This window comes from Buteo buteo, chromosome 6 (genome assembly GCF_964188355.1).
Source record: "Buteo buteo chromosome 6, bButBut1.hap1.1, whole genome shotgun sequence".
Classification (NCBI taxonomy): Eukaryota; Metazoa; Chordata; class Aves; order Accipitriformes; family Accipitridae; genus Buteo; species Buteo buteo.
The window spans coordinates 50458566-50486136 of NC_134176.1; the positions used below are offsets into that span (position 1 = coordinate 50458566).

General features: G+C 40.3%; 2 protein-coding genes across 6 annotated transcripts in view; one reads left to right on the forward strand and one right to left on the reverse strand.

Annotated features, from left to right (window-relative positions):
* Positions 1 to 2588: 2588 nt before the first annotated feature.
* Positions 2589 to 4261, reverse strand: RAG2 (recombination activating 2). Its single transcript, XM_075031124.1, has one exon. The coding sequence runs from the start codon at positions 4259 to 4261 to the stop codon at positions 2654 to 2656; it is 1608 nt and encodes a 535-aa protein (XP_074887225.1). The 3' UTR covers positions 2589 to 2653.
* A 262-nt stretch (positions 4262 to 4523) lies between these two features.
* IFTAP (intraflagellar transport associated protein) overlaps positions 4524 to 27571 on the forward strand; it is a 55588-nt gene continuing 32540 nt past the window's right edge. For 3 of the 5 annotated variants that reach the window (XR_012650811.1, XM_075030940.1, XM_075030943.1), the window contains exons 1-3: positions 4524 to 4661; positions 14305 to 14395; positions 17724 to 17876. Coding sequence is in view for 4 of the 5 variants with exons in the window: in XM_075030940.1 (XP_074887041.1) it covers positions 17774 to 17876 (103 nt within the window). In the remaining variant the exon portion in view is untranslated. Of the gene's footprint in view, positions 4662 to 4780; positions 5157 to 14304; positions 14396 to 17723; positions 17877 to 27571 lie in introns of those variants that run through there. The other 2 variants (XM_075030941.1, XM_075030942.1) reach the window with 2 other exon arrangements.

The window sequence follows — 27571 nt, forward strand, 5'->3', positions numbered from 1 at the left end:
TGGATTGAGATAAGAATGGTTTAACAGAACAGAAAAGAAGAAACTAATAATGATAAAGATAACACTAATAAAATGACAACAGTAATAAGAAAAAGATTGGAATATACAAATGATGCGCAGTGCAATTGCTCACCACCCGCCGATTGACACCCAGTTAGTCCCCGAGTGGTGATCCCCCCACCCTGCTCCCCCCAGTTTATATACCGGGCATGACGTCCCATGGTATGGAACACCCCTTTGTCCAGTTTGGGTCAGCTGCCCTGGCTGTGTCCCCTCCCAGCTTCTTGTGCCCCTCCAGCTTTCTCGCTGGCTGGGGATGAGAAGCTGAAAAATCCTTGACTTTAGACTAAACACTACTTAGCAACAACTGCAAACATCAGTGTTATCAACATTACTGAACTCAAAAACGTAGCACTGTACCAGCTACCAGGAAGACAATTAACCCTATCCCAGCTGAAACCAGGACAGCTAGCAGACAAATTTGTCACACAGTGTGGGGTCTGAGGAACTGGAGATAATGACAGTAACTGGGAGAGGTAACAGGCAAAAACTCGGACTGCACATTGCCAGGGAGTTCAATAATTGTGGGGAGTTTTTGTTGTTGTAAAATGGCGAAGAGATGGGACGTGGGATTTTGCTGTGTAAGTATATTGTCCCCTTTGCTGGTGTTGTGATGATGTGTCTTTAATTTTGGTGTGGATTTTTTTTTGGCTGATATAAATGAAGTCTATGAAGAGTGCATGATGAATGTATATTTGAATGACAATTAGCTGAGTAAGACTTATGACTAACCTACAAAAGGGGATGTTGACTACTGAATGTCACCAGTTTGAAGGGACTTTACATGGGCATGATATTATTTCTTGGAAAAACATATAGCACTATATACTCTGAGCTTACGTAAAGTAGCATGACAAAGGAAACAGGAAGCTGGCATTGAAATTATGAATTTATACCAATATCAGAGTGGTGAGAGGAGAGTCAGGGTGATAATACTTTCCATTTACAAGCTCTATCCCAGCTATAACCTCCCTCAGCACATTAAAGGGTTGGAGATGGAAACTTTGTATGGTTGCCCTTTACTTTGCTCTGCTCTTGACTTGAGTTGTGAAGGTTTTAAGGGACTACTGAGCATACACGTCTGTGTTGATAGGAATACTGTACTACAGATGCTGCTTTGTAAAGGAGTGGCTGCTCAGGGTCTGCACATAGTGATCAAATGGCTGACAGCTGCTCCCGTTTTTCTTTTTTATTCAGGGGTCCAGCATGAGAGCTGGACTGTGAATACTGAGCTATTATTGTTGGCTCACAAATGTTGAGCTGATGGTATTGATTTTTTGAAAAGATGTTTGGAGCAGTAATAAAAATAAAAAATAAAGTCAAGAATGATGAGGCTTTACAAATAGCCAATAAAAGAATCCACAAAAAACTTAGTAAACTCTTGGGCTATTCAACCTTGACAATGTCCTTTTCAATCTGAATCCAATCTTCTCCCCGTGCTTTGAGCAGCCAGCTGCATTTGTTTCCACCCTCACAATGCTCCACTGGCTCAATTGAGTCACTCTGAGCGACAGCTTGCACTTCTAAGCTTTCACATTCTACACAGTCACCCTGGGAGAGCAGAGAAAGAAATGCATAGTGGAGGACTTGGAGTAAATGATAAAAGTCCTGTTCATCAGAAGGAACTTCTTCTGAAGGCAATGGGAGCTCACAGCATGGAGTGGCTGTGAAGCTAGACCCCTTATCTGACTTCAGATGGACCTCCCAAGCACACATGCCATCCTTTCGTAGACTTTGGGATTTACAGTGTTTGATTTACCCCATGAATAGGTGAAAAAAATGCACTCATTTTTATTATAAATTTTATTAGCTCACTGGAGTTTAAAAAATACAAATACAAAGCAGGTTGTTGAGCATGGTGGTTTAAAAAAGCAGTTTGATTTTTACTATGAGATGATATTCCACAGCTGCAGCCAAAACTGACATATAATCATGCAATACCTCTCAAAATAAAAAATTAATTATCCAGAATTAAATGCTCTGTATGTAAGCTTTCCATAATGGAAGTCCCTGAAGAAAACTGACCCTCAGTGTCTGAATATTTCATTATTTCTGACACAAGGGACTTAAGCCACCACTTTAGTTTAAAACCAGAGTAATTAGTCTAATTTTATTTCATTACACCAACATAAAATGAGAGTAATGCAGCTATAAATTAGGCCAAATATTTCTAGAACTACTCACTAAGATAAAAAATTAAAATGGGTAATATAAAGTTCTTTATGGACAGATGCTAACAGCACTGAGTACGTGGGATAATGTCTTATCCTACCAGCAGTTCCATTAAACTCACTGGGGATAACCGGGGGGTAAGCTATAGCATAAAATACAGCACATGGTTACCACTATCTGGCTGTGCATTTGCACAGTGCCCTCTATGATGGGGTTCCTATCCGGGCATTACAAAAATACACGTAAGAGACAAATTAAATTCATGAGCTTTGAAAAGTAGCTGAAATATCGAGATAACTGAAATCAATTAAGTAAAAAGATCTCTTCGAGCTCCAATAACCCATTCTGCTTCAACCATTACTAGCTGTCTTTGACCGTGATTTCATTTCCTCCCAGGTGAATACAAATCAGCAGTGTAAATCTATTCAAACAACCTCCGAAGAAAGGACTTTTTCGCTGGCGTTGTTAACTTCATGGTTGTCTTTTTACGCAATGGTTTCATGGGTTGCTTTTTCAGGTGCACCACCTTTTTGGGAGTTTGTAGCCCTTTATTAAGGTCAACGTGCTCATTGCAGAAGTACTTGACATTTGCTTCTGAGAGACGTAGGAGCATGCTCTCTGAGAGATCCATACATTGCGCGTGGACCCAGTGGCCAGCCCCACTGGAGCACAGGATCATTGCAGGCTTGTTGAGCTCTGTTGAATAGAAAGGGACCCAGGTGTTAATGTCAATATTGCAACTGGCAGAGCAGGTGATCCAGTAGCCTGTTTCTGATTCATCTTCTTCATCATCTTCATTGTAAGTGTCAGTATCATCAACATCAAAACTATTGGCTTCAGCACTAAAACAAAACTCTTCCGAATCTTCAAATGGAGTGGAGTCTCCAGGGTCTTCGGTTGAGGTCTGACTGGAAATTTGTGCCATCAGTTCTTCCTCCTGGTCCTCTTCTGCTCCTTTGCATCTCAAAATGTAGAAGTAGTTTGCATCTGAGATTAACTGTTTGTTGGCTCCTGGAATGCCCAGCAATACAGACCCTTTACCCATATCACAGCCAAACCACATCCTGCAGTGTTTGATATCTGGTGTCCAGTCTGGGCTCACCCTTTCGACAATCTCTATCTTACTATCTTCCAGAACTATGGTGTTACACACCAACCGTTTCTGGTTGTCAGACTGGTAGCCCCCAACAAGGACAAATTCGGAATCACTGGTTTGAGTCACGATAGCACTTGACACAGATATCCCCCCTGGCAAAATGGTGCAGGTCACAGCTGGGCTGCCCAGCGGGAGATCCACTTTTAGCTTGTACAAGCTGGGGGACCTCGTGTTATTTTGAAGCGAATGGCCTCCCAAAATGTAGATTGTATCGTTTCTGGCCACTGAAACGTGGAAAGCGAGTCCATCTTGGAGCTCTGGAAGTACGTATGATGTACAGCATCCAAACTCAAAATCAACGAGAAACACAGACGGCAAACAGTCAACTACACTGTTCCATTTTTCAGTGGTTCTTTGTGCAAGAGGAGTATATGCTCTCCCTCCAAATATAACGCTCATGCTTTTTCCCCGGCTATGAACTACGTTAATTGTATGCCCATATCTAGCTTCAGGGACATCTCCACCCAGGTCTTTCTCAACGCATTGCAACATGGCTTTCTTGCTATTTTTGCTGACCAGACTCATAACATAAATTTTATCAGAAAGGTCATTGTTAGGTGTTTTCCCACCATGGATGATATACTGGTACTCGTCAGACTCCGCATTGCCTCTGAGCGTGCAAAGAGCAGGGTAGCGGAGGGGGGGGAGGTAGCAGGAGTCTTTAGAGAAGAAGGCAGGTTTCATTTTGAGCTCGTTCTGCTTTATATCGAGAAGGAAAACACCAGTGGGACAGGATCTCTTTGGCCATCCTTTCTGCCCCAAAAAGAAAACATGCCCATCAAAATTCAGGAGAGAGAAGCCTGGCTGAAGCAAGGACGAATTACTGACGGCCGATGCCACCTGCAGCGACATTTTGTTTGGTGACTGGGCCATACCGCAGTCAATATCTGAGGGGGAAAAAACACAAAAGGAACACATGAAACATGCTTTAGACCCTGCGAGAGTCGTTCAACGGCACTGGAAGAAATCGTATTAAAGCTGCACTTCGCGCTTGGAGAGCCAAGAAGAGACCCTTCCCCGCACCTCAGGACACGGATCAAGCGAGCGCTGCGCACCCCTTGGGCGGGATTCGGCACGGCCCGCGGCCTGTGGAGCCCCTCACACCCCGACCTTCGGGCGTGCGGCAACGCTCCCATGGAAACGGCGGCCCCGCGGCCTGCTGGGGCCGGTAGTTCTCGCTTGGAGCCTGGGCCCGGCGCGGCCCGGCCCCCGCTCGCCCAAGTCCCCGGCCGTGAGGGAGCGGGACCGGAGGGGTTTAGCGGGCAGGCGGCGGGTGAGTGGGGCCGCGGGGCCGGCAGCGGGCCCCTCTCCTGCCGGTGGGATTCGGCCGCGGGACGCCCGGGAGCGGAGGGATGACAGAAATCGGGCCGTTTCTCGCCCGTTTCTCGCCCCGGCGGCGCCGGGCCGCCCTCAGCGGGCGGCAGGGCCTCGGCGGAGCGGGCCCGCGGGTCCCCCGGCCCCGGCGAAGGCCTGCCGGCGGGCGGGCCGCCTGCCTGCGCCTCGCTCCGTCCCTGCCGGCCGTGTGCCCGGGACGGGGGGGGGGCTCGCCGGCTGCCCGAGAGCGGCACCCCGCCGGTGGGACGGGGGGGAGCTGCCCCGCCGGCCGGGCCCAGCCTGTGGCCGGGCCCGTGCTGCCGGTGAGGTGAAGTAAAGTGCGTGCGCGGCCGGCCGCAGGCTTCAGGGGAAGGTTTTGCAGGTTTACAAGGAAAAGATCCAGCTTCGCTGAAGGCGTGCGGGAGCGGGGGGTGCCGGCTGTGTTTCTGACCAGGCAGGTACCGCTGCAGGGGCAGGAGCCGTTCGGGCCGGGGCGAATCCTCCACCCTTGGGCTGAACAGCCGGCTCGGGGTGAGGGTCTGTGCGGCTTGGGAGTCTGGGGGCTTTCGTGGTGTGATCAGGTTGTCGATCTTTGCTGTTTGCTCATGCCCTCATGAGTAGGTTTCAAGGGATGCCTTTTATTTTTTTGGCCTGTTTGTTCAAAAATCTAACAGAGTTTATGTAGTCAGCCTGGATAATAACACTGAACGAGCTTTGGAGAGCACTGACACCAGAGAGGCAAACGGCTGGCCGGTTCATTGGCACTGCCCTTCGGTGACAGCAGGGTTGTGCCTTTTAGTAAATGCCCGAGGTCTCTGCCCCAGCCTTTGCAAAATCCACAGAATTTAAAGGTGCGAACTAGCTTTCAAATACAGTATCAGGAAAAAAAAACCAACCCAAACCTCTGCGTTTTAAAATATAATTACTTGTTCTGAAATCTTTAGGATTCACATTTTCCTTGCCTCTGCTTTTCATTTTGCTGGAACAACAAATCCAAGGCACATAGGGTTTCTTTTTTAAGGAAGGATTGGTATCTTCTAGTTGAGTGACAGCAAAACCTGGAGACTCCAGAACAGCATAGTGTACAGTGACAGTCACTGTAAAACCGTAGGAACTGATGACACTGACTACGTTAAATTGCCATCAGTACATGTTCTCAGGCACAGTAGGAACTGTTGTACCACATTCCTGTACTGCCTGCCCACCAACTGGTACGCAAACTGCTGTGCTAAAATGTGGATCTGCCGTTAAATGCTTTCAGAGGGAGGTGAGCCTGGTCAGATGTGCTTAGGCCAGAGCACAGAGACAGAGTAGGCATAGCCACTACTGAGTCCATTTAAAAAATAATCCACGGAATAGCTGGCTTATCTTTTTGCATGTTGTGGAATCATCCAAAGATCACGGTCAAGTTCTGTTCACTGTGTAGCCAGTCCTAATGCCTCTGCCCTGAAGGTGGTAGTTTTTTCTACATTTAGATTCCCTTTCAGAAGTACTGCACTGTAGGTGAAGTTCAGTTACGAGTTAATTAAATTAGTGAACCCTGTTCTGAGCATGTCAGTATAGACAGGAGGTTTTGTTCTTACTACTTGTATGAAGAAAGATTGGCCAAGTTATTTACCTTTGGGTGATATGCTAAACAGGAATCTCTGCTGCCTGTTTCTTATAGCCATTCGAAAACGGTGTTGTTAGAAGACCTTGCACTAAGTTGGATTTACTGGGTTAGATTTCCTTTGTCTCTCATATTGTGTGGTTACTTAGCTACTTTGTTTATACAAGATCTTTAGAAAAGTATGTCTTTCATACTGAAGATGCCATGAGCACATCTGTAAGTTAGTGTTCTATATTTTGTAACACTAGTGTTCTACATTTGACTGCTTGTTTATATTTGAAATCTACAAGAGTATTAAAAATGGCAAACAATTTAATTGAAATATTGGTATTCATCTTATTCTTACATATACGTCAAGAATCTCCAAATATGACAATTGCTAGTGTCCACAATGTCACAAACTATTTCCCAAATATCGAGCAGTACTCCGTTCTGAAAAGCATACTGTCTGAAGAGGCTGTTGCAGATATGGAGTGGAGAAAAGACCAATGAAAATGATTAAAAGTGAGATTGATAGACACACAGAACTTCCTGGTCAAATAAGTACACTTAAACACACTTCCTCCTTGTCATCCCTTAATATTTCTTGAACTTTACATAACCAAGCAGTTCAGTAAGTAATGGAGAGAATATTTATCCTAGATTCTCTGACAGAAGTAGCTCCTTAGGCACTTGCTGGAATTGCTTTGGCTTTCCAGATTGTTTCATGCTAATTATGGTGTGTTAATACAGTGTGGTTGATCTTTGCTGACCTCCACCTCTAACCTCCAACACCACTGATTCCTTTGGGCCAATGCTTATCTGACCCTGAGCAGATTCAGGGAGCCCAAAAGGTAGAAATCTAACCTTATAACCAAAAAATTTAAAGTTTTTTTATGGCTTTATGCTCAAAACCATGTCACTGTGTAGTTGGATTAGCATTAGTGCCAGTGCGGAGGGAAACAGACAAATGCGTTTGTTGTGGTACAGCACAAGATAGAGGGGAAGAGACACTGCAAGAAGTAAAGATGGATAAATAGGGAAGGGTGGAGTTACATAAACAATTACCAGTTATGGTGACTTCAGTCATACTTCATCATATTTGGTATTTTTATAAAAGATGAAGCTCCAAGCATTATACAAATAGGTGAGAATCTCAACATTACCTTTATAACCCCTGTATTTGAGAAGCGAACTGTAGAGATCTGAGCTAGAAGCTAAGCTAACAGAAAGAAGAAAACAAGTATTCTCCCCTATTTTGTTTTAAAACCAAACATGATTTTGAGCTGGGTTTTTTTCAGTTAATAGTTGTTTGCGTGGCAAGAATAGATTACAAGGAATTCAGATTTAGATAGATTCATTGGGAAATTTATTTACAGAAGGATCAAATAAGGAGAGAAGGTGCTTTTTAAAAGCACTAGCTAATGTAATTTAAAATGTGCTTAGTCTGGAAATAGATGAACGTAGTTACAATTTCGTATGTGGGGTATTATTTCAGAAACTATATTAAGCATTCACTGAGAAGTATAGGATGAATGTGTTTTAGAAACAAGGGGTAGGATTCAAGTGCCTACACATCAAGTGATGTTTCATATGCCTTTGGATATTGTTCTTGCCTTCCAGCTTCTGCTATGGAAGGCGACAAGTCTGCCACAGATCCTGTGTCCTAGGTCCTAGTGAATCTAGGGTTTATAAAATATCACTACATTACTATGTTTAGGCACTAGGTCACTCCTAAACTGTGTTTACTACTTTTTGTTCTCTTTGACCCTATGTAGTAATTGTTTGTTCACATATGTGCTGTGTCTGTTACCCGATTAGGCAACGAAAACATTTTAAAGAGGAGAACAATGAATAATCAGTACTGTTGTTTAGTGCGACATTTTGTATTAATATTTGTCAACATGAAAAAATACCAAATTCATAATAATTTCACAGTAATTTGAATGCTGCCAAATAATGAATGATTTGATCTTATGAACTGTAGCAAACCCAAAGCACTGTTCATTTACACAAAGATAAGGTATTTGAACAGCACCGATTGGACACTGAGAGAATGGATTGCAGGCTAGCATGGAGTCTAAGTTGGTAAATGCTCATTGCTGATCATTAAATTCTGTCATTAGTTTGCAATTATTTTTAACTTGTCACAAACACAGATCTCTACAGTAGAATTAAATTTATTTTGCAATATTGTATATTGTTTTTTTTTCCTCTGACTGATCTGCAGGGTCTTCCTTTGCAAAATGAAAAAGCATACCCCTGAAAAGCAAGTGCTGTTGCCAAATTCTTCACAATCAAAATCATATCCAGACACTCATAGAGCTTTGAAGTCCTCCATAAACAGGCTTAAGGAAGGAAATCTTTATATAGTATTTCTCAAAACATTTGCTAAGTGTATCAACCAAGTTTGCTTTGGGCAAAACAATAAGTTAGACATACCTGGCTGATAGGGTTTTTTTGCGTCCTCCGAAATCTTTCTATGTAATTGGGATTCAAATATGAACACTTTGAGGAATCTTCTCTGACAGCACAGGGGGCTTGTGGCATGGAGAGACAGCCTGATGGAGGGGAATCTATCTGCTTAATTTGCAGATGTGCTCCTGAGAACTCGGTCTACTGTGGCTAACTGGCTGTGACTGTTTTTTTTTTTTTTCTTTCCTCTCTTGTCTTCAGATGGCACAACGAGAAACCCACCAGCCTCCAGAAGATTTAACTCTTTGCAGTAGTAGAACCAGACCAGAGTGACAGTAGATGTCTGTTAGTTAGATTCTAAATGTCTGCAGCACACGCTCCTTTATAGTTTAATTTTTTACACTGCCATATGTGTCAACCTCATGATCTTTTTTGGATTTTTTCAGTGCTATTATAATATAAAAATGTAATCTAAAGTAGTTTTTGAGTTCAAAGAAAAAATAATTTCAATAGCTAGTAAAAGAAAGCAACTCCTGCTGGTTGGTGTACTACTGCTTTCCCCAGGAATGCTCTGCTGCAAGCAGGTAGTGACATGGAAACAGCAAAGGAAATGACAAATTCGTGCAACCCAGTGAGTGAGGGCTGACGAAAAGTCCAATTCAAAGTCCACTGAAGTCATTAGGAATGTCTTTTTTCTACTTCAGTGGACTTCTGATCAGACCTTAAAAGACTAATAAAACTTTGCACCCTTCTGTGGCATTTTTCATCAGTTTCACAGTGCTTTTCTCCAAGAAGAAATAATTAGACTCTGGGAAGTCCTCTGGGAACATATCCTTTCAACAGCTAGCAGTGCTGGGGCACAGAGGATAAGCCACTTGCATAGCACAGAAAATAAACAGAGAAACCTGGAAAACAATTCACTCTTCATAGCTCCCTGCTTTTGTTTTCTTAGCCCTGCTTCACCCACTCCTGAGTTACAATATCTGCTGCACAGTGTTTTAGAAATATCTCATCTCCCATTTGAAACTGCTGTGAGAATAGAAATAGAAGGAACTTGAAATGGAATTTGATTAGTACAGCAAAGCAAACATACCGAATGTTTGTGAAAATTGTCCTGAGACATTGAGTAACTGTAATGCAGATAGGTTGCGGTGACGTTTCTCATACGAAATACAGCAGCTCTAAGGCACTGTGCCCTGTAGCATCCGTATGGCCCTATTACTTCTCTACTGAAATAAAGGTAAAAGTAGTCTGTACTGCAGAGTTGAATGCTGAAGAACTTAACTTCCCCTAAATTTAGAGGGCATTCAGATCACATTTATTTCTATTTTCAGTAGTGCCTAGATGATATTTGACAGCTTCTTATCCAAGTGCTTGACATAGTCTGACCCTTGTTTGTGTCTGTGATCAAAGATCTACTGGCAAAAGAGATACAAATGTTTAAGTGAAAAATCCAACCCCCTAGTTGTGTCTCATTTAGTATTTTACATTCATTTCATTCTCCTTCTGCCAGTTGACATGCCTTATCTTTAGAAATTCTTTTTCCAATTACTGTGGCTGAGAAGATGGAGAAATTAAAGTTTGTTGGCAACAGCGTGTCAGTTTTGGATGAGGACATGGTCTGTCCAAGCTGGTCTTCTGTAACTGTCAGTGACAAACTGTTTTGGAGGAGCTGCAGCAAGTAACTTCAGAAGAATGTATCTATAAAGCAGGAAAATCATGTTCAGAACTGTCCAGGTCATAGCAAGAACATCCAGGATTTGCATCCTGAATTTATTTGGCAGAGAACCCATGCGAAAATGAATAAATAGACTTTTCCTTCACAACTTATATTTTAATAACATTGACATAGGTAGTATGTTTTCAGCAGATTGCTCACTGTTATGGAAATGCTTTGTTTCGCTTGATTCTCTTCTTCTGCAATTAATTACTTAAAATAATATGTGGTTTACATCTTCTTCATCCCAGATCATTCCAAATTGCATTGAGATATTTCCAGGCTTTTCAGCATATTTTCTGCCAGTAAAACACAGTCATCTCTGAGCTGGAACGTAGCTGGCTCCCTGTGGGTTGCAGGAATGCACACCAGCTCAGCAGAGAAAGGGAAGGCTGCCTTACTCATTTCTGTAGGGTTAGCCAGCCAGAATGCAAATATCCTGGATACTTAGCCAGGACCCATGGGCTGAAACCTGTGAAAAAATGGCACAGGGAGTCCAGCATCCTACAGTCTTCAATTTTCTGTCTCATCTAAAACCATCAGTAAACAGTATTTAATATGTGAGGGACAGGGCTTTATTCAGAGGCCTCATCTAAAATAGCTGATTGAATCCAGCTGTGCTTTGACTATCAAATCCAGGACGATCGCATTCTAGGGGATAGTGGCTACTGCATTTTGGAGGAGTGCTTGATGCACAGGAAACGTTACCCTTGTCATAGGCCTCCAGGTGGTCTTTAAAGGGAGCAGCATTCTTGAAGCCATTGGAAATCCGTTAAAAAACCCTTCTGATCATGTACAGGACTGACATAATAGCACTGAAATCAAACAGGATCAATGTGCTTCCTTGCAATTAAAGCCCTTAGGTGTACCCCTTAAAAGCTCGTACTGAGAGGCACATGTTTTTGACCATTGCAAAGGTCGGCTCTGAGGCTCAGTAATGCACTTACACAAGCAGATGCAGCTCCCATCCACGCAAATTGCTGATACATTAAGTGTGTGCCCTTAAGGCCTCCTGCTGAGGGCAGTGGCAAACATGGTTGATTTAAACAGGATTAGCTGTTGCGGATCCCATTGAATTGAGAGATGCTGCAAGGAAGCTCATCCGAAAGTTTTCGTCCTTTGTAATTGAAACGTTTTCTTTTAGTTTGTTCCCGTAGTTCAGTTGACCTGCACCTGGTCGTGGCCAGAGCTTGCTGCCGTCGGGTTTGCTGCAGGAGCTCTGCCTCCCCGCAGGTGGTGGGGAGCGGTGAGGAGGAGGAGGGAGAAAAGTAGGGCAAGGCGGTAGAGCAGGGAGGGCTTTCTTTTGCAGCTATACCTTTGCAGATGTCTAGACAAGAAAGGAAGAGCTGACTGTCTTCTGGAAAGTGGGTAGCCTTCCTGTGCCGCCCCACTGAAAACATTTTATGTCTTTCTCGGGGCAGGAATCCCCAGAATCACTCCTTCCACTTGGCCCACTTTCAAAGTGCCATCCTTGGATGTTTGTTAAGGTAGTGATGACAGTCCAAAGCTAACGACAAACATTTATTAAGGACAGGCTTGAGTTCCAGCTTTGCATGCCTCTGCACCGTGGGGGCTGATGATCTGTGCTCCAGGCTCCAGCTCTAGCGGCAGTGCGGGTGTGAGTACCCAGTAACATCTGCTTTTGCTAGTGCGGAGGAAACACAGCTTTCTGGGCCATTTGTGAGTGGTGTTTCCGAGGAGGCTGTGCTTTCACGGTTGCATAAATGGTGATGACAGGCTGCCAAAAGGGGCAGTCCTGCATCCTTCCCTTGCTCCTGCTGCATGTTGCCACTGTCCCCTTGTGCGGGCACTCATGATGGTATGGCTGTAAGGCAGATCAGAAAACTTATATTTAAAACAGAACATTCCTATTTGCTTAGGCTAGTTTCAGGTTTTATATTGGTATTTTATTTTGTCTGGCCAAGAGATGGGCTGGAATGAAAAGCCAAGGGGTGAAGAAGGAGAAAGGGTGGTGGTGGCCTTTTTGGGAGCAGCCAGCACTTAGATAGGCTTAAGTTGATTCTGACTGCAGTTGTCTGACACAGGCTTATTCCTTTTGCAAAGGTGTTACCTCATTCTTTATTGCTGTAATAATATTGTAGCAAATCCATACTCCTCTAGAGTATACTTGACTCACTGATGTGGTAAACCGGTTGTAAGACAGCAAGGAGTGATAATCAGATACTTTTCCTCCAGAGGTACTAATCCCTGTTCTTCAGATGGAGTTTACTTTAGTTGCTAACAATAAAGCACCGAAGTCACTCATTTTGTGTGTAATTTAACCAGCTACCTTGAGCAAGTTTTACACAAATATATGGGTCCATACACTATTACATGGGGTGACTTCTACAATAGTGCTGTCTAGAGGGCAGATTGGGATGTTACAATTTTTTGTAAGAGGGAGCATGCTGTTACCTGCCTCCTGGAACAGGTTGGAGAGGAGGCTCTAATGTCCTGAATCACAGTGTCCTTTCTCATCCTCCTTAGGAGGGAGTAACCAGCTCTCGTTCTGTACTTGGTCTGTAGACAACTTACTGCACGCTTCAGACTTGGCTATATGCTTGCAGTATTGCCTAACTACGTGAGGGGTCAACCCGCAGAGATCATTTCTGCATTGCCTTTACCAGCCCACCCCATCACTAGTGACAGCTTTTATGTTGCTGAACTAGCCAGGCCAAGAGGGAGTCTCCAGAATCAAGGTCTTTAGTGCAGACTGATGTGTAAAACCTTTATGGATGAGAGGTGTTACAGAAATGCTTGCTGCTTAGTTCTGTATTGTGGGTTGTAAGAGAGTAGGATTGCTTTTATGAGAGATTAGTTAGATCTGAAGTATTAAATACCCCTTCGAAAAAAGTTAATTGTGACAGGTGTAGTTACTGTGCTAGCTCTATAGGGAAAAAAGATCAGGTATTGTCCCGTGGAAACAGAGTATAAGATGTAAAAATAGTGTATGTGTGTTCAATCTGATTTTTGCAGACATAGGTTATAAAATCTCAAGAACAGGTGTATCTAGTGATGTTTTCCATGAACCTGTGAGTGATCTGTAAATAAACAATTCTGAATATTCTTTTTTTACTGAGAATTACTTTTGGGAGAGCAAATTCATGGTGTGGAAACCTGACTTTAACCTATGCTAGAAATACTAGTGATATATTTCTTTTTCCAGAAAAATAAAATTATGTAAAGTTTTAGTTTGTAGAGTTTGTAGAGAAGATTAGCTTATTACTCTTCCCTTTTAAAAATTCAGAAGCTTAATTTTTCTTTCATTGCCTATATTATATTTAAAAGAAACATAATAAAGCACTCAAAAATGCAACATAAAACAGGAAGCCTGTATTCCACCACATTTTTAATTGTTTAATAGAACTAATAACTGTGTAATTGAAATCATGCTAATACTCACTTGACCTGCCTCTGCGATTCAATGCAGAGATTTCTGTTTTGGCTTAAACTGCTGGGAAGAAGACTGCATTTTGAGAAATAAAATTGATTTTGTACAATCTGCTGATGATCAGCAAGGCTTAATGACTGATCACCTCAAGAAACCTCATTAGAGTAATTTGGATGGATGAGCAGGAGTGAAAAGCAAAAAGAAGAAAGTATAGTTGCTGCTTGAATGCATCACTTACTGATATTTGACTCTAAAACTACCCAGAGCCAGCACAGGAAAAGGATCAGATATCCTTGCCTTACTTTTCTTGAAACCTCCAAGTTACTTTGGTGTCTTTTGGGAAGAAGATAAGGTTTTTGATTTCATTAGTAGTTACTCTCTAGCAGAACAATGCAACCATGTAATTTGTAGAGGTGTGATTGTACCCGGTTCATAAATTGTGGGTGATTCCAATCCATTATTGTACATTTTTTTTTCTTTTTTCATGGCAGTTCAAAGAAGTCCTTGCCTTGAGGCTATGAATTGGATGATTGCTGAAGCCTTTTCCCTACGTAGAACCTACTGGTTAGCTCCTTAGCAAAGGTGAGAGTCTTCTGGTCAGCCTGGTTTCAGCTGTGCACATCACAAAACTTCTGTGCAGCTGACACAGTATGGTGTTCATTTAAGAGAGACTCAGGAATAAAGTAGGTGGGAAGCTGCAGAAACCAAAGAGGAATGAAAACGAAAAATAGAAGAACCGTGATAGGTTGAGATTAAGTTTCTGAACACCGCTATTGTACCATCCATCCTAACCATATGTTCACTTTCAGGGATAGTAGGTGTTCTCCAAATACCATCCTCTGTGCTTGCTTTCATTTAGGGTGATGCAATAGCACCCTGCAGTTCTTCAAAATAATTTAAAACAGGGGGGGACAGGTAGTTCTAGCTGCCAGTCTCTCCCCTCTATTGTTTGAGTGAATGCCTGTTCTTCCGACAGAACCTAGGCTTTCATTAGGACCTAGCTGGTTTTTCCTCTCCATGAGGAGATGATTCTGTAGGCATAAATAACAGCTGTGCAAGGCAAAATTAGGTCTGTGTTGGACTATCACCTCTGTAGTCCATTTTGCATTTTATTTCTTGCTTTAGATTTTTGAAGCGAAACTGTGAAGTTCATATAAAAAGCAATCGAGGATGTATGCCAAAATAACAAATAGGGTTTTCTCCCCTCTTTTCCAATTTAGCATTTATTAAAATATGAATAATTTACTAAACTCACATTCCAAAATATATTCTTTGTTTTTTTTCTTTTTTTTTCCAGAAGAAAACATAAGGAAATGTGGCCTATGAATTACGAGTTATTTATTTTCTTAACCCAAGATGAATACCTTTGACGTAGCTGATAGCAGATCTCATATACTAATGACTGTAATAACTATATTGGCTGTAGGAGAGCTACTCTGGATATACTGTTTTGACTTGGTTAAAAATTTGGTCCATATTCTGGTAAAAAAAGCTGTTAGTCTTGAGAAAGTAATCTTTTCCCGTGCTTGGAATATCCAGGGAATTTTCTCTGCTATTTTTTTTTAAGTAATACTGTTTTGATGATGCTTCTCCCAATGCATGCATATTGAAGTGCATGCTAGGTGAAAATACATAGGCTTAGTGAGATAGATGTTTAAAACCTTTAGGGATAACTTCCTAATCTCCATACGTCAGGAGATTTCAGGTATTAAATGTTAGATTATATTCTAACAGCATCCAGTGCTTGCTTTTTCATGAGGCTGATGTTCAGGATTTTGCAATCGTAGTTCAGCTAAAACTTTCATTCAAGTTGAATTCAGCACTGCATTTCCCAGCTAACTGTAGTGAGTCAAAACCTGGTGTTTATCCAAAGTCTTCTTGCACTGTTGTTGCTCTTCTACAGCTTAACCAGCAGAGGATATTAAAATCTGAAGTGAACTTTCCCAAGTTCTGTAGGAAGTAGAGGCTGCGCAGCAGAATAGGAATTGAGCTATAGCATTTTGGTAACGCCTGGTCTGCATGCTTAATCTCAGGCTGATGACCAGGTGGCTGTAGAACATGGCATTCACTGAGAAAGCTGCCATTCAGCTTGGTTAAGGATACAACTATTCCCCCAAATTGGTTATCAATTTTCTAGGTTCCTAGAGCATTTTAGAGTAAAGTAACCTAAGCTTTACTGCCAGCCCTCTGATTTGTTTATAAGTCATTTAAACTCTTGGTGACTCATTTTTTTCATCTGTTATTGTGAATAACATTTGTTTGCTCTTCCTCATGGGACTGTCATGAAGTTTATTTCATTAGTGTTTATAAAGGACTTGAAGATCCTAGACGCCAGATGCCAAAGAAAAACAAAAGGTTGTTGTTAGCATTTTCTTGATTAAATATATGCATATATTTTTTTTCTTTGACACTAGCCTTACAAATCACTGCAGTCTTTCATATAATGAAATTTACCTCAAATAATGACTGTAATAATGGAAAAATAATGAGGAATAGAAGGCATTGCTTCCCTCTGAAGCCACTATAATTTGCATAAACCATTCCGAGAGTCTGGTAAATTATATTCTGCTTGGTCAGTCCACAGAGAGGTTAATACTGGTTTTTTTTTTGTAAAACATTAGAAAACTTAAACTTTAGGTCATGCGGGTGTGCATGTGTTTCTATATCTTCAGAACATTAGTCTTCTTTACAAGCTGGCAATCCAACGAAATTAGAGTTTTACATTAGAAATCATGCTTTATTTTCCTGCTGGGCTCTGAACAATTCTTGTTCAATCTTATTTAACTTTAAAATCAGGTTGGCAGCCTTTCTTTAGTGTAGTTGATTTAAGAAAAATTAAGCTTTCATTCCCAAAGCCACTTCTTAATGCTGTGGTAAATCAAGAGAAGAAACACAGGAACACATGAAAATCAAGCATGCACTTAGTGTATAATGCATTCTTGCATCTTTATCACATTTAAGTATGCAAACTGATCATTTACATTTTTTAGTTAAGTTGCCACCATGTGAGACAATGTGCCAGTTATGCGTGTCCACACCCTCATCTGTGTTTTTCTGCTTCTAGTAGTCTGGTCCTATGTGTATAAAAAATCAGCAATATTATTAACTTTTTAGCATCACACAGCTGTTAAAATGCATTTACACAGCTCTTATAAGTGAGGGGCAAGATTAACTTCAGCATACTTCACCGAGAGCTGTTTCAGGGCCATTACTTCCTTTAAGAGTCTGGTAAAACGATGAAGGTGGGCTGGAAAGCTGTTGCTGTGTGACCGAAGTGTGGAGCTTTAAAGTCCAGAAAAGGCTCTATGGGGTTCCTTCAGCTCTCAGCATTTGTTCCCTTCTCAAGAGTGGTCCTTGCCTTCGTACGTGTCTGCCCAGTTCCATCATACCCTCCCCGTCCTGTGTGCTGTCTGAGCATACACACACATGTCATCATGATTTAACATGCCCTCCAAAATCTGGGTTTAGTGGCTTTGATGGTACAGTAAACAGTGCACCTGCAGAATGATGGATTCAGTCTGAGTTTTGAATGTACAGGTGTGCCAGTTGTTAACATGCTAGTGAGTGGTGTCACTGGTTCTGCAAAGAAGGCAGGGGTTCTAAGACTGAGCAGCTTAAAATGAGGGGGAATAAACACCACCAAGAGAGGTTGTCACTTCTGTGGCCCATATTACCTGAGGACATAAATTTCCGGCATAGCTGATCACAGTCTCTCCCTTTGTACTTAAAATTACTATGTCCACTTGAATTTTGGGGGAAATGTTGTGTAAGGTCCCACTGACAAGATCAGAACTTCAGAAGGAGAGAAGAAAAATTGGACATTCTAGTGCTCGTCTATGTGAATTAGGGACTTTTCAGTTAATTTGTTTTCTGCCTACAGATACATACGGCTCTTTTCTTTCTATTGCAGAAGCAGCCTACTAAAGCAGATATGCCTGTTTGACTGTCAAGGTGTGGATCATGGGACAGCAACTGTTAAATGACAGCATCCTTGATCAATTTATTAATAGCCATGAGCAGTCATATGAAGAGTTTCTAAATACATTCACTTATCTTTTGAAAGGTATGTAGCTTCCCAAATGTCCCATTAGAAACTGCAGCCAGAAGGGGAGGTAAAAAGAGAAGCAGTAGTATTTAGTGTTGTTCTGCTACTCACTTGCTTTGTGACTTTAGGCAAATCCTTGTGATGCTTTTGTTTCTCCTCTCAGCAATGGGATCCCTAAGGACAACTTTCCTTAGCTTGGTTCACAGACTGCTAAGGTAGGTCTCTACAGGTGCTTAACCATGTTTTGCTCGCTTTAGGAAGGTGGGGGAACATGCACTATTTGGAAGGATAGGCTTTTCCTAGGCAGGTCCTGCATTGCTTTGCTAGAGGAGTTTCCATAAAAGAAGAACAGCCTAAGGAAAGTGCTTAATAGTACGAGATGGCCTAAGATTTGGGGTGTGCAGTTTGGATACTTTCACAGATTTACTAACACTAGCTTGCTGCGCTATGCGGCGTGTGTGCTGAGCTAACAGATAACTTGGATGAAGGCACTTCAGGACATCAGGTTAGGATAATTAGTCTGAAAAAGTCTCATGCTCTGCAGATGAAGTAAAAGGTAGGGCTTAACCTTGATCTGAGCATTGCTGAATTACAGGCAGTTCAGATCTGGATCCAAATTCTGTAGCTCAGGTTCATTTCTTTTGGCCATGTTAAGTCAGGTGCCATAAAAATAAATGTGAGCTACATATTACTCACAATTCTCTTTACCACAGTTTTGCACTAAAAATGATGTCCTCATATTATTGCAGAAGCCGTGTATTTTTCAATTACAGCATGTGGCATGCTCCATTGATTGGCATTCAGAAGTCTGTCCTGTCCTTGTCCTTCAGGCAGAACTAAGTATCAGTCACAGGCACTGAGCAGAAAACCAGTGGGAGAGTCGAAGCTGCCATAGAAATAATCTTGTGGCAACCTTCTGTCTCTTCTCCCAATAAAAAATAGAAGAGGAAGGAGACACTAGGGGATGAGATAAGAGGATTGAAAATTAGGTTCTGGTCTTCTTTATGTATGATTGATACACTGGGGATAGCTCCTATCTTAGAAGCATGCTGCATATCATGATGCTACTTGCAAAGAGCCTCAGCATGTATTTCAGTCACTTTCATTGTCACTATAGCATCTGCCACTAAAACTGTATAAAAGGTAGAGCTTTAGCTGAATCAAATGCTTAGAAATGCAGTTTCCTATGCTGCTATAAACAAAACAGCTCAGCTTGTTTTCCTCCCACCTTCATTTTCCTTTAAAAATACCCAAAGGTGCTGGTTTGCATTATAAACTAATGACCTGCAAAAATTCCACTTAAAGCACAAGGCATTTTAGCATCAGAACAGTGCAAAAGACTTTATAAAATATCACATTCTTAATTTCTTAATTTTGCATTTGAAAAATAGTCATTTGGCTTTAACTGTTTTTAAAAAATGCAACTGTGATAGCTTAATAAGACTATCTGCTAAGAGGCTTCAGAAATTTTCACTTTTATGTATGAGTTCAGATATTTACTGTGGGGATATATTTGTGATTACTGTCAAGCAAAATCATTTTCAGATTACCTTTCTGAATTTGGCCTGATAACGGTGTTGATCTACACGTTAATGCTCATTAATGTCAGAATTTGCAGTCCTGCTTAATTAGATATGGAGATAGCTAGTTGTATACACAAATAACCAAGCCTATTCAGTTGTGTGTGTAAATATATCGGAGCTCTTTAAAAAAATTCCTTGAAAAACATCACCGTCTGATAGATTTTTGACTGTCGTAACATTGGAAACAGAAGACACAGATATAGCTAATTGGATCCCACTGATTTCACAGGGTACCATATTTATATAAGGTGGTTTTCACTTGTTCATGAATTTGTACTAGCTCTCTAGTTGGGATTGCAAGGATATTTTCACCAGGAGTTTCCACATTATTCTTGAAAGCATCTCATAAGAATCTGATTTCATAACTAATGTTTGGTTTTTCTTCATTAGTTAAATTTACACACAGTGAAACTGGAAAGAATATATCTTGAGTACAAAGACCCAAGCATCCTTGATTGTTCTGGCCTATCTAAAAAGAGCCCTTTGAAGCTATAAATGTCAGCATGGAGTAACCCCCTGTGAGCACATTAGGGTCTTCTGCTGACAGCATAGTTCCATTCTTGTAAATATGGGAAACAGTATTAATGAATTTTTGCATTCCTGACTTTCATTGGCTTTTTAAGGGTTGCTAATATCCTAATCAAGAAAATTGCATTTTTAGAATATTGTCTTTTTTGTATCTGAATGTGTGATACTACCTTTGGCTACTCCTATTCTTCCTTGTGTTATTTGAAAAAGATATTCTCTTAGCTGAAGTAGAACAAGAGTTGGAGTCAAAATAAGGTCCTTCTAAATTCTGTGTAATTCATTTAGTGATATGTATGGTTTAAATAGCCTGCAGATACATTATAACTTAGTTGGACCATAAAAGTATATCTTTGATACAGGAATTTAATCTTCCTGATTTTAGTATTCCTAAAAACCCAGTGGTTCTGTTTTTCAAAGTGTGCTTGGTGCCGTGACAGAATGAGAGTTCATAGACTAATTGATAAGTAAATCCTATAGTAAGGCTTTTACCTCACTTCTACCAGATCTGATGGGACATGGATGAACATACTTAAATGCCATTTTAAAACTCTGAGCTCAGCATTTAAAGCATATATATTCCAACAGAACATGACCTATATATCTTAAATGCATAATATTTAAAAAGTATGCGAGCACTCCCTCCATAATTGGAAAAATTTTTAACGGTTTTTATTGATTCTGTAATGGATGGACACTTGAGGGCTGGGTTAAGATTCAAGTAAGTCTCTTAGTTTTTCTACTTACAGCATCCCAAGTGTGTTTTTTGTCAAAAGGATAACATTAACCAGATGAATAGGTAGGTGAAAGGACTGGTGAACCCATGTGAATGTAATTTAGTAATTAGAGCACAGGTCCAGAAGGGTGAAATTTTTCATGCTTGCTGTAAAGCTTTGCACAAGTTTTCAGCATCTGGAAAAAAATGACCACCTCTTGTGCAAATCCAAAGTGAAGATACTGGTAAGAGGAATCCTTTTATTAGCCATTTATTTTAATACTTTTGTTTGTGCTGCTCTTGGAATCACTGAACCCCCTTATGCTTATGCTAAGTTATGTATTTAGTTTTGTTAGTTTGTTCTTTTAGCTTTGGGTATAAAAACAATCTGATAATAAAACAGGTAACTGGCATTTACTTTGAGGTTGTACAACTCCACTATGTTTTTTAAGTCCAGAGACAAGTCTTGAGAGTGATTTCTTGACTGTGTAGTTGAAGAAGCCTCAGAAGAGTTGGATTTACAAAGGAATTGATGACACAGATTTCTGTAGTTGTGGTCAATGAGTGGTCTCTTCAGAACTAAACACCTCCTAGAACAACTTTGGTTAAAATCTCATGGAGATAGACCCAATCCCCACTTTTTACAGAATTGCCACACAGGGCAAGAGGCTCTTTCAGATCTTAGGAAGAGTGTTTGAAATCTGGTGTAAAGAACTATGATGTCCAGAGTTAGAAGGCAGCATCTGCTCATTTTTCTAAACTGAGAGGAAGATTGGGAAATTCACTGGAGCATAAAATATCTCCTTTGACTTTCTACAAAAAAATACAGAAAAAAACCCCCAAATTGTCCAAGCTTCAAATTTTTCATCTAGATTTTAAATTACTTCTCTCCTCCTTCTAAAAATATGAGATCGTGGATCGGTCAGCTGCACAGAAAAATGCTGCCATGAATAAAATTCATATCCAAACCCAAGTTTAGATTCATATTTTTAACATGGTCCTGGGCATTTGACCACTGGGATTAAATTCAATCCATTCCTACTGTTAATTTTGCTCTATTTCATATACCTCACACTGCCTGGCAGTGCATTGAAGTCTGAGGACTTTGATGAGATCTATCTCTAAGCAAACTGAACCTTAGATATATACTTCATAGCCTCAGTGCTGTTGTTTTGATGCCTCTGTGCCGAGCAAGCTGTCAAGCGGAGGAAGTTGGAAAGTGGCTGACCACTTCTCTGCTTCCAGGTGGCATGCAAGAGCCATATTCTGTGTTGCGATCAGATTAATTTAATTCCCCAGTGAAAGCTGAGCGATGTATTTAGTTCACAGTCCATTTGACGGTAGCTGTCTGCTTCCTTTTTTCGTTAACCACATTTAGGAAAAACAACAACTTTAAACTTCCTATATAAGTGTCAGTGGAGGCACTTCACAAATGTGAGTCTCAACAGCAGAAAGCATAGCAGAAAACTATATAAGAAATGACAGTAAATTCACTTTAATTTTAAAAATGGATCAGTAGGACAATGCTAACCGGAAGAGAAATTTGCAGCCTTCTTCCTATGAGTGGATTTGCCAATAAAAGCAACTAGATGGTTCAATAAAACTAATTAAATTAATCTGTCATCCCCAGGGAACTTAAACAGGGCATGAAATAGGGAAACAGTGTCAATTCGGAGCTTTTTATTGATGTGTTGTGCTGGATCATTGGAAAGAATTGGTTGGGAGAAAAAATTTGCAATTTTCTATTGATCATAAATTCAGTAGCTCTCTCTGTGTAACCTTCATTCAATATAGTATAAAATCAAATATCATACAGAGCCTCTAAATGTAGAAAAAAAAAGACATAGGGATGCAAACATAATAGATTATTTTTGAAGTAATAATAGCTGATCTGTTTTATGGATATTTGTTGTCCTTAGAACTCAGTGGTATTTGCTATGCAAAGTACTTCATCTCCATTGTATAGACAGAAAAAATTAGGCATAAAGAAGGGAAATGACTCGTGTTTGTTTGCACAGTAGCTCACTGGCAGCACCAGATAAGGACAGAGGCACTTGGACTCCTGGAAACTTTGACAGCTCTTGAACAATAGTGCTTCCCTGATAGCAATTGTTTGTTCTTTGCTGTGATGCCTTTATTACTAAACAATTTCTAGAGATTGTTTCAGATGGAAAAAATATATTTGCATTCTGTTGGATAATTTAGATTTTCTAGTATGTAAAAAAGGGAAATATTTAGTAATTTTGCTGTTGATACTTTGATACTTGCTCTAGCTCATCACCTTGCCTTGAAAGGCATCAAAGTGTGCTAAATGCAGCTGTTAGCTAAGTTTCATGTCATTGCAGTGAGGTGGGGAAGCCTTCTTTTCCAGATGTGGAAATGACACAAAGCAAATAATGTCAGAGATCAGAGCCATATAGTGGCTCAACAGGACAATCAGAAATCAAGTGACCTCACTTCCAATTTAGCGCTGAACTCTATAGAATTGTGTGCTTTTCTGTGTCCAGTATAAAATCACATAGAAATGCGTAATTTCAAGAAAGTAGGTATTTGCCTTAAAAGAAAATCAGGCCTTTTGAAGATGCCTTAATGTCTTAATTATAATACGCAAAATTGAGCATTTTTGAAACTCTTGGGCTCTCTGACATTTTATTAATTTGTTCTCACCTGCTGTAATCTTTTTATGATATTATTTGTTAAAAAAGGAATACTTTGTATGGAGATGTCAGATGCTTTTAATTATATATAATTCACTTGTTTCTTACAGTCCTTATCTACTTACCTGCTAGTGCTGAATTCTTTTAGAATGCAAGTACACAGAAGAATTTCAAAATCAGTTCTGTCCTGCTTTATTAGTATATCACCTGCTCTTTTAAAGTGCTCCCAACATATGTATTTAATGTAGTTTCCCTGTGCTGAGGATGTATTTAAGCACATTTGTGGTTGCTTTGACTTTAAAAATAAAAAAAACCCCAAGTGTGACAAACACAGTGCTTATTTAAGTAATAAACTCAAATACATTCTGTTTCTTTTAGCGAAGGTTCAATGTATGACTTAGTGTAGCCAAGACTCAGAAAGAAGCGTGGAGTTCCTGTACTCTGAACTAGTATTCTCCCATTAGTTACTGTCTAATTTAAAGCTCTTCCTAAACTATCCCTCAAACACAATTTCTGAAATATAACACTATTTGCATTCTGCAAAGGACAGTGTAGATTTTCTGAAGCCTTCAGAAGCAGGCCCACCTTTATCAACTTCTGGAAAACATCTTCCAGCTTTTATATCCTGATACACTTACAAATTATAATTGCAAAATACTATCAATTGTACAGCCTGTGCCTTTATGATGCGCTTTTTTTTCCCTCACCACATAAACACCTTTTATTTTTAGAACTAGAAATCTTATCTAGTATGTTGGCATTGCTTGGTAGTGGTAGATACCACTTGATCCCTGGTAGATATTAAGAGGTGTAGCTCCCTTTGTAGGACTGTGCTGGCTAATATCAGCTGGGGATCTGCTCTAAGATTTCTGTCATGGTTTTCTGATTTTTTTAAAGATTATTTTTCATCATCATCTGTTAGAAGAAGCAGGATTTTGCCCATGTGGGCTGCTGAAATGGTCAAGTGCACATTTGCCTTGTTATTTAACTGACTGCATTATAGTATTCAAATGGAGAAGGTATCCAGCAGCAGCACTGTTGAACCGTGGAAGAATAATACATATTTTTAAATGATCAGCTGGGGTGAATGTGGTATAAACAGGAAATACTGCCCCTTTTCTAACGCTGGCACTGTCTAAAGCACAGCAGGGACATAGGTATTGATTCAGATAAACACTACATAAACCCAGAACCTGTAGGTTCCATTAAGGAAAAAGGGAGAGATACTGATACAGTAGAAGAACAGTTAAACTTTTGAAAATTAAGAGCTGAGTTAGTTTTGGAGAAGTATTGCTGTACATTAAGCTAACGCAGGTGTGTGAGAGTGGCTGAAATATACTTGAGAGTAACAGTCATTCTTCTTTCCCCTGAAGGAGCACATACAAAAAAAAAGTCCTTTCCTGTCTGGTTTTTAAACCTACTGCAATAAGGGAAGTATCCAAAAATGGCAGTCAAAAGTAATAACTGGGACTTAAGAGTTTACCCTTTTAAGTCAGAAATAGTCCCGCTGAAGTTACTTGTCTCAGTCCATGGCATATGTACTTATCCTAGCTGAGGACATGGGGTAGTGAAATTTCCTTAAAAAATTGGCATTACTGAGAAAAGAATCAAGCTGGTATTACTGATTATAGTAAAAGTTGACCTTTTTTGAAGGAAAAAACCAGTTTTTGCTGATTATTTGTCATTTAATCACGGTAATCAGAAGACATTAGGGGAAAAGGCTGCACCAGCTGAATCTCTGTTCTGGTGTAAAGAGCAAAGAATTCTGTAGGCATGAGTGAGTTATATTGGTGAAGCACTGCAGTGAAGGAAAGGGGATTCAGCAGCAACAATGCCCTCGTTAATTGGAGGTGAAGTGCAAAAACAGAAGACCACGATGTTTGACATATTGGACTTTCAAGATGTATTACAAATGTTAATTTGCACACTTAGGCAAGTAAGTTGTTATTTTCTCTGCTGTTAATCTGATTGAGTTACTTTGACAGAAGAGTTCTACTTGCTCAGTGCTACTGCGAGATCACTGTCATTGAAATTAGTGAGGGTTTTGGTTGAGTAAGATTGGAATGGGACTTCAGGAATTCAGATAGCTAGGGGAGGGACCATTCAGATGCTGAGGGTTGGCAGATACGATATAGTATCTATGGAACACCCACTGCCTTTTTGGGTGGCAGCAGGAGGCTAGGCAGGATGCTCTAAGACTCTTAAAACAGCACTACATAATGAAGTTTAGGTGCCTGAATTGCAGCTGGATTGCTTTTACATATGGACAGGCATATAGGACCTTAATACTGAAATCCTCCAAGTACTTACTGTATGGGATACTTGGGCTTTTTGTCATGAAGAGTTGGACAAACTGCATTGATTTACAGAGATTTATGCATTTAAACATATGGAAACAGGAAGATAGCTCGAGAATGTAAATCAGAGCAGGTTTTCTAGACTAAGTAATTTTAAACCACTACATTTTATTCTCATCTGGGCAATATACAAGCAGAAGGAGGCTGCAAGTTTTGATTGGGTTACTGCAGAAAATCTGCGAGCTGGTTTAATTGAATTATCAAAAAGAAATAGGCGGCTTTAAAAATTATCTTCCCAACAAATTGGATTTTCAGCCTTGAAATTTGTTTTTTTCCTCTTACAGCTTGTCATTTAGGGCAAATGAACTCAGCACCATCCAATGGTTTACATAGCTGCAAATAGGTAAATACAGGTACTTCTCCTACAGTATGGTACTGTCTTGTGAACATCTCAAAGTGCTATTTTATGGAAACGTTTCAGTGACAGTGTTTGTTCTTGTTTTAAAATGTGGCTGTTTCCTGATGATGTGTTTGAAGAATGGAGGTGGTGAATGAACATGAAAGTTGTACTCATGACCTCTGTGCAAGACAGTTATCATACTACTATAAGTAAAATTATTTTTTTGTTCAGGAGTCCTGCACAAAGTTACTATATTATTTGAATTCCCAGTTTTCCATCAAAGTATAACTTGGAAGGGATTTAAGGGATTGACAGGCCTGCTGCTGGCGCTCAGTCCAGCATTTTGAGGACAAAGAAGTAAATTGGAACTTAAAATAGTAGCTTTGCTCTATTTTTTTCTTTTTTACAGTTAAAGGGGCCTGTTTCCCATTCTCACCCAATTTTTGTTTTTGGAATGAATTCACTGATTTGAAAAAAGGCAGGAAGTACCCAGTAGTTTGTATTGTTTTGTCCAGTATATTATCCCAAGCCAGGTTTTCTACAGTATATTATTGATTGCTGTGTCTGGTCTGGCTTTGAAATGTTTCAGACCACGAGACTTTATCATTCTTCTGGGGCTACTATTTCATCTAACAGATTTTACTGACAGGAAGTTTTTCCTGATAATCCTGGTAGCTATCTTCTCTGGCTTTGTGATAAGTGACTCCATTATTCTTTGAAATATGTGGGTGTTCAGTGGACATTTTCAAAAGATTCCCTTCCAAATTGGAAGACAAAGAGAATTTTAAGCAATATAGAGGATAGATAGCAGGAGAGAAAAAAATTTATCAAGCTGGATATACTTTCTGATAGAAATATGTTTCTGAAGTCTGCAACATACTTTTCAGTGACACACAATTATGATGGATACTACTCTTGTGAGACTCAGATTTACTTTTCTAGAGACCTAAGCTGGCTTGTTATGTCATTGTTAAGGTACTGACAGTGGACTTTTTAGAAAGTAAGACTGAGAAACTGTCTGCAGAGTGAATATGTGAATCTTTCCATCATTTCAACCTCCTCCTCCTGCTACTTTTTGTTGTGTTTGTATCCCTTATTTTTGACTTTTGTCACATGTTGTGAAGGCCAGTGTTGTACATCTGGGATTTTGGCAGGTTGATAACTGTGACTGTGAATAATGAATCAATTATCACTTAGTCAGGGGGAAGGCAGAGTGATCCTCTTGCTGGCTTGAATGTGATCCTTCCTCCTTCCTCTTTTCTTTCAAAAGGAAGGACAGAAATGGTTGAAATTCAGAACACTGTCAAAGGAATACAGCTGTGATATTTCTCTGCAGATTGTAGTTTCTTTAATTTCTTATTTTATAAGATCATCAGTGTTACTGCTTCAAGAAAGCCAGTTATGTGATGCATGCATTGAGAAACTATAGGTGTCAGTAGTTACTTTGGACATCTGAAGGTGGATCTTACTGGCCCTGAGGGGCTGTGCTTGGGGCTAGCAACTTAATGTTTGATTCACCTCCGCCCCCCCAACTTA

Excerpts from the sequence above, each read along its gene's own strand:
- RAG2 (XM_075031124.1), bottom strand. The coding sequence starts at position 4,261 with ATGGCCCAGTCACCAAACAAAATGTCGCTGCAGGTGGCATCGGCCGTC.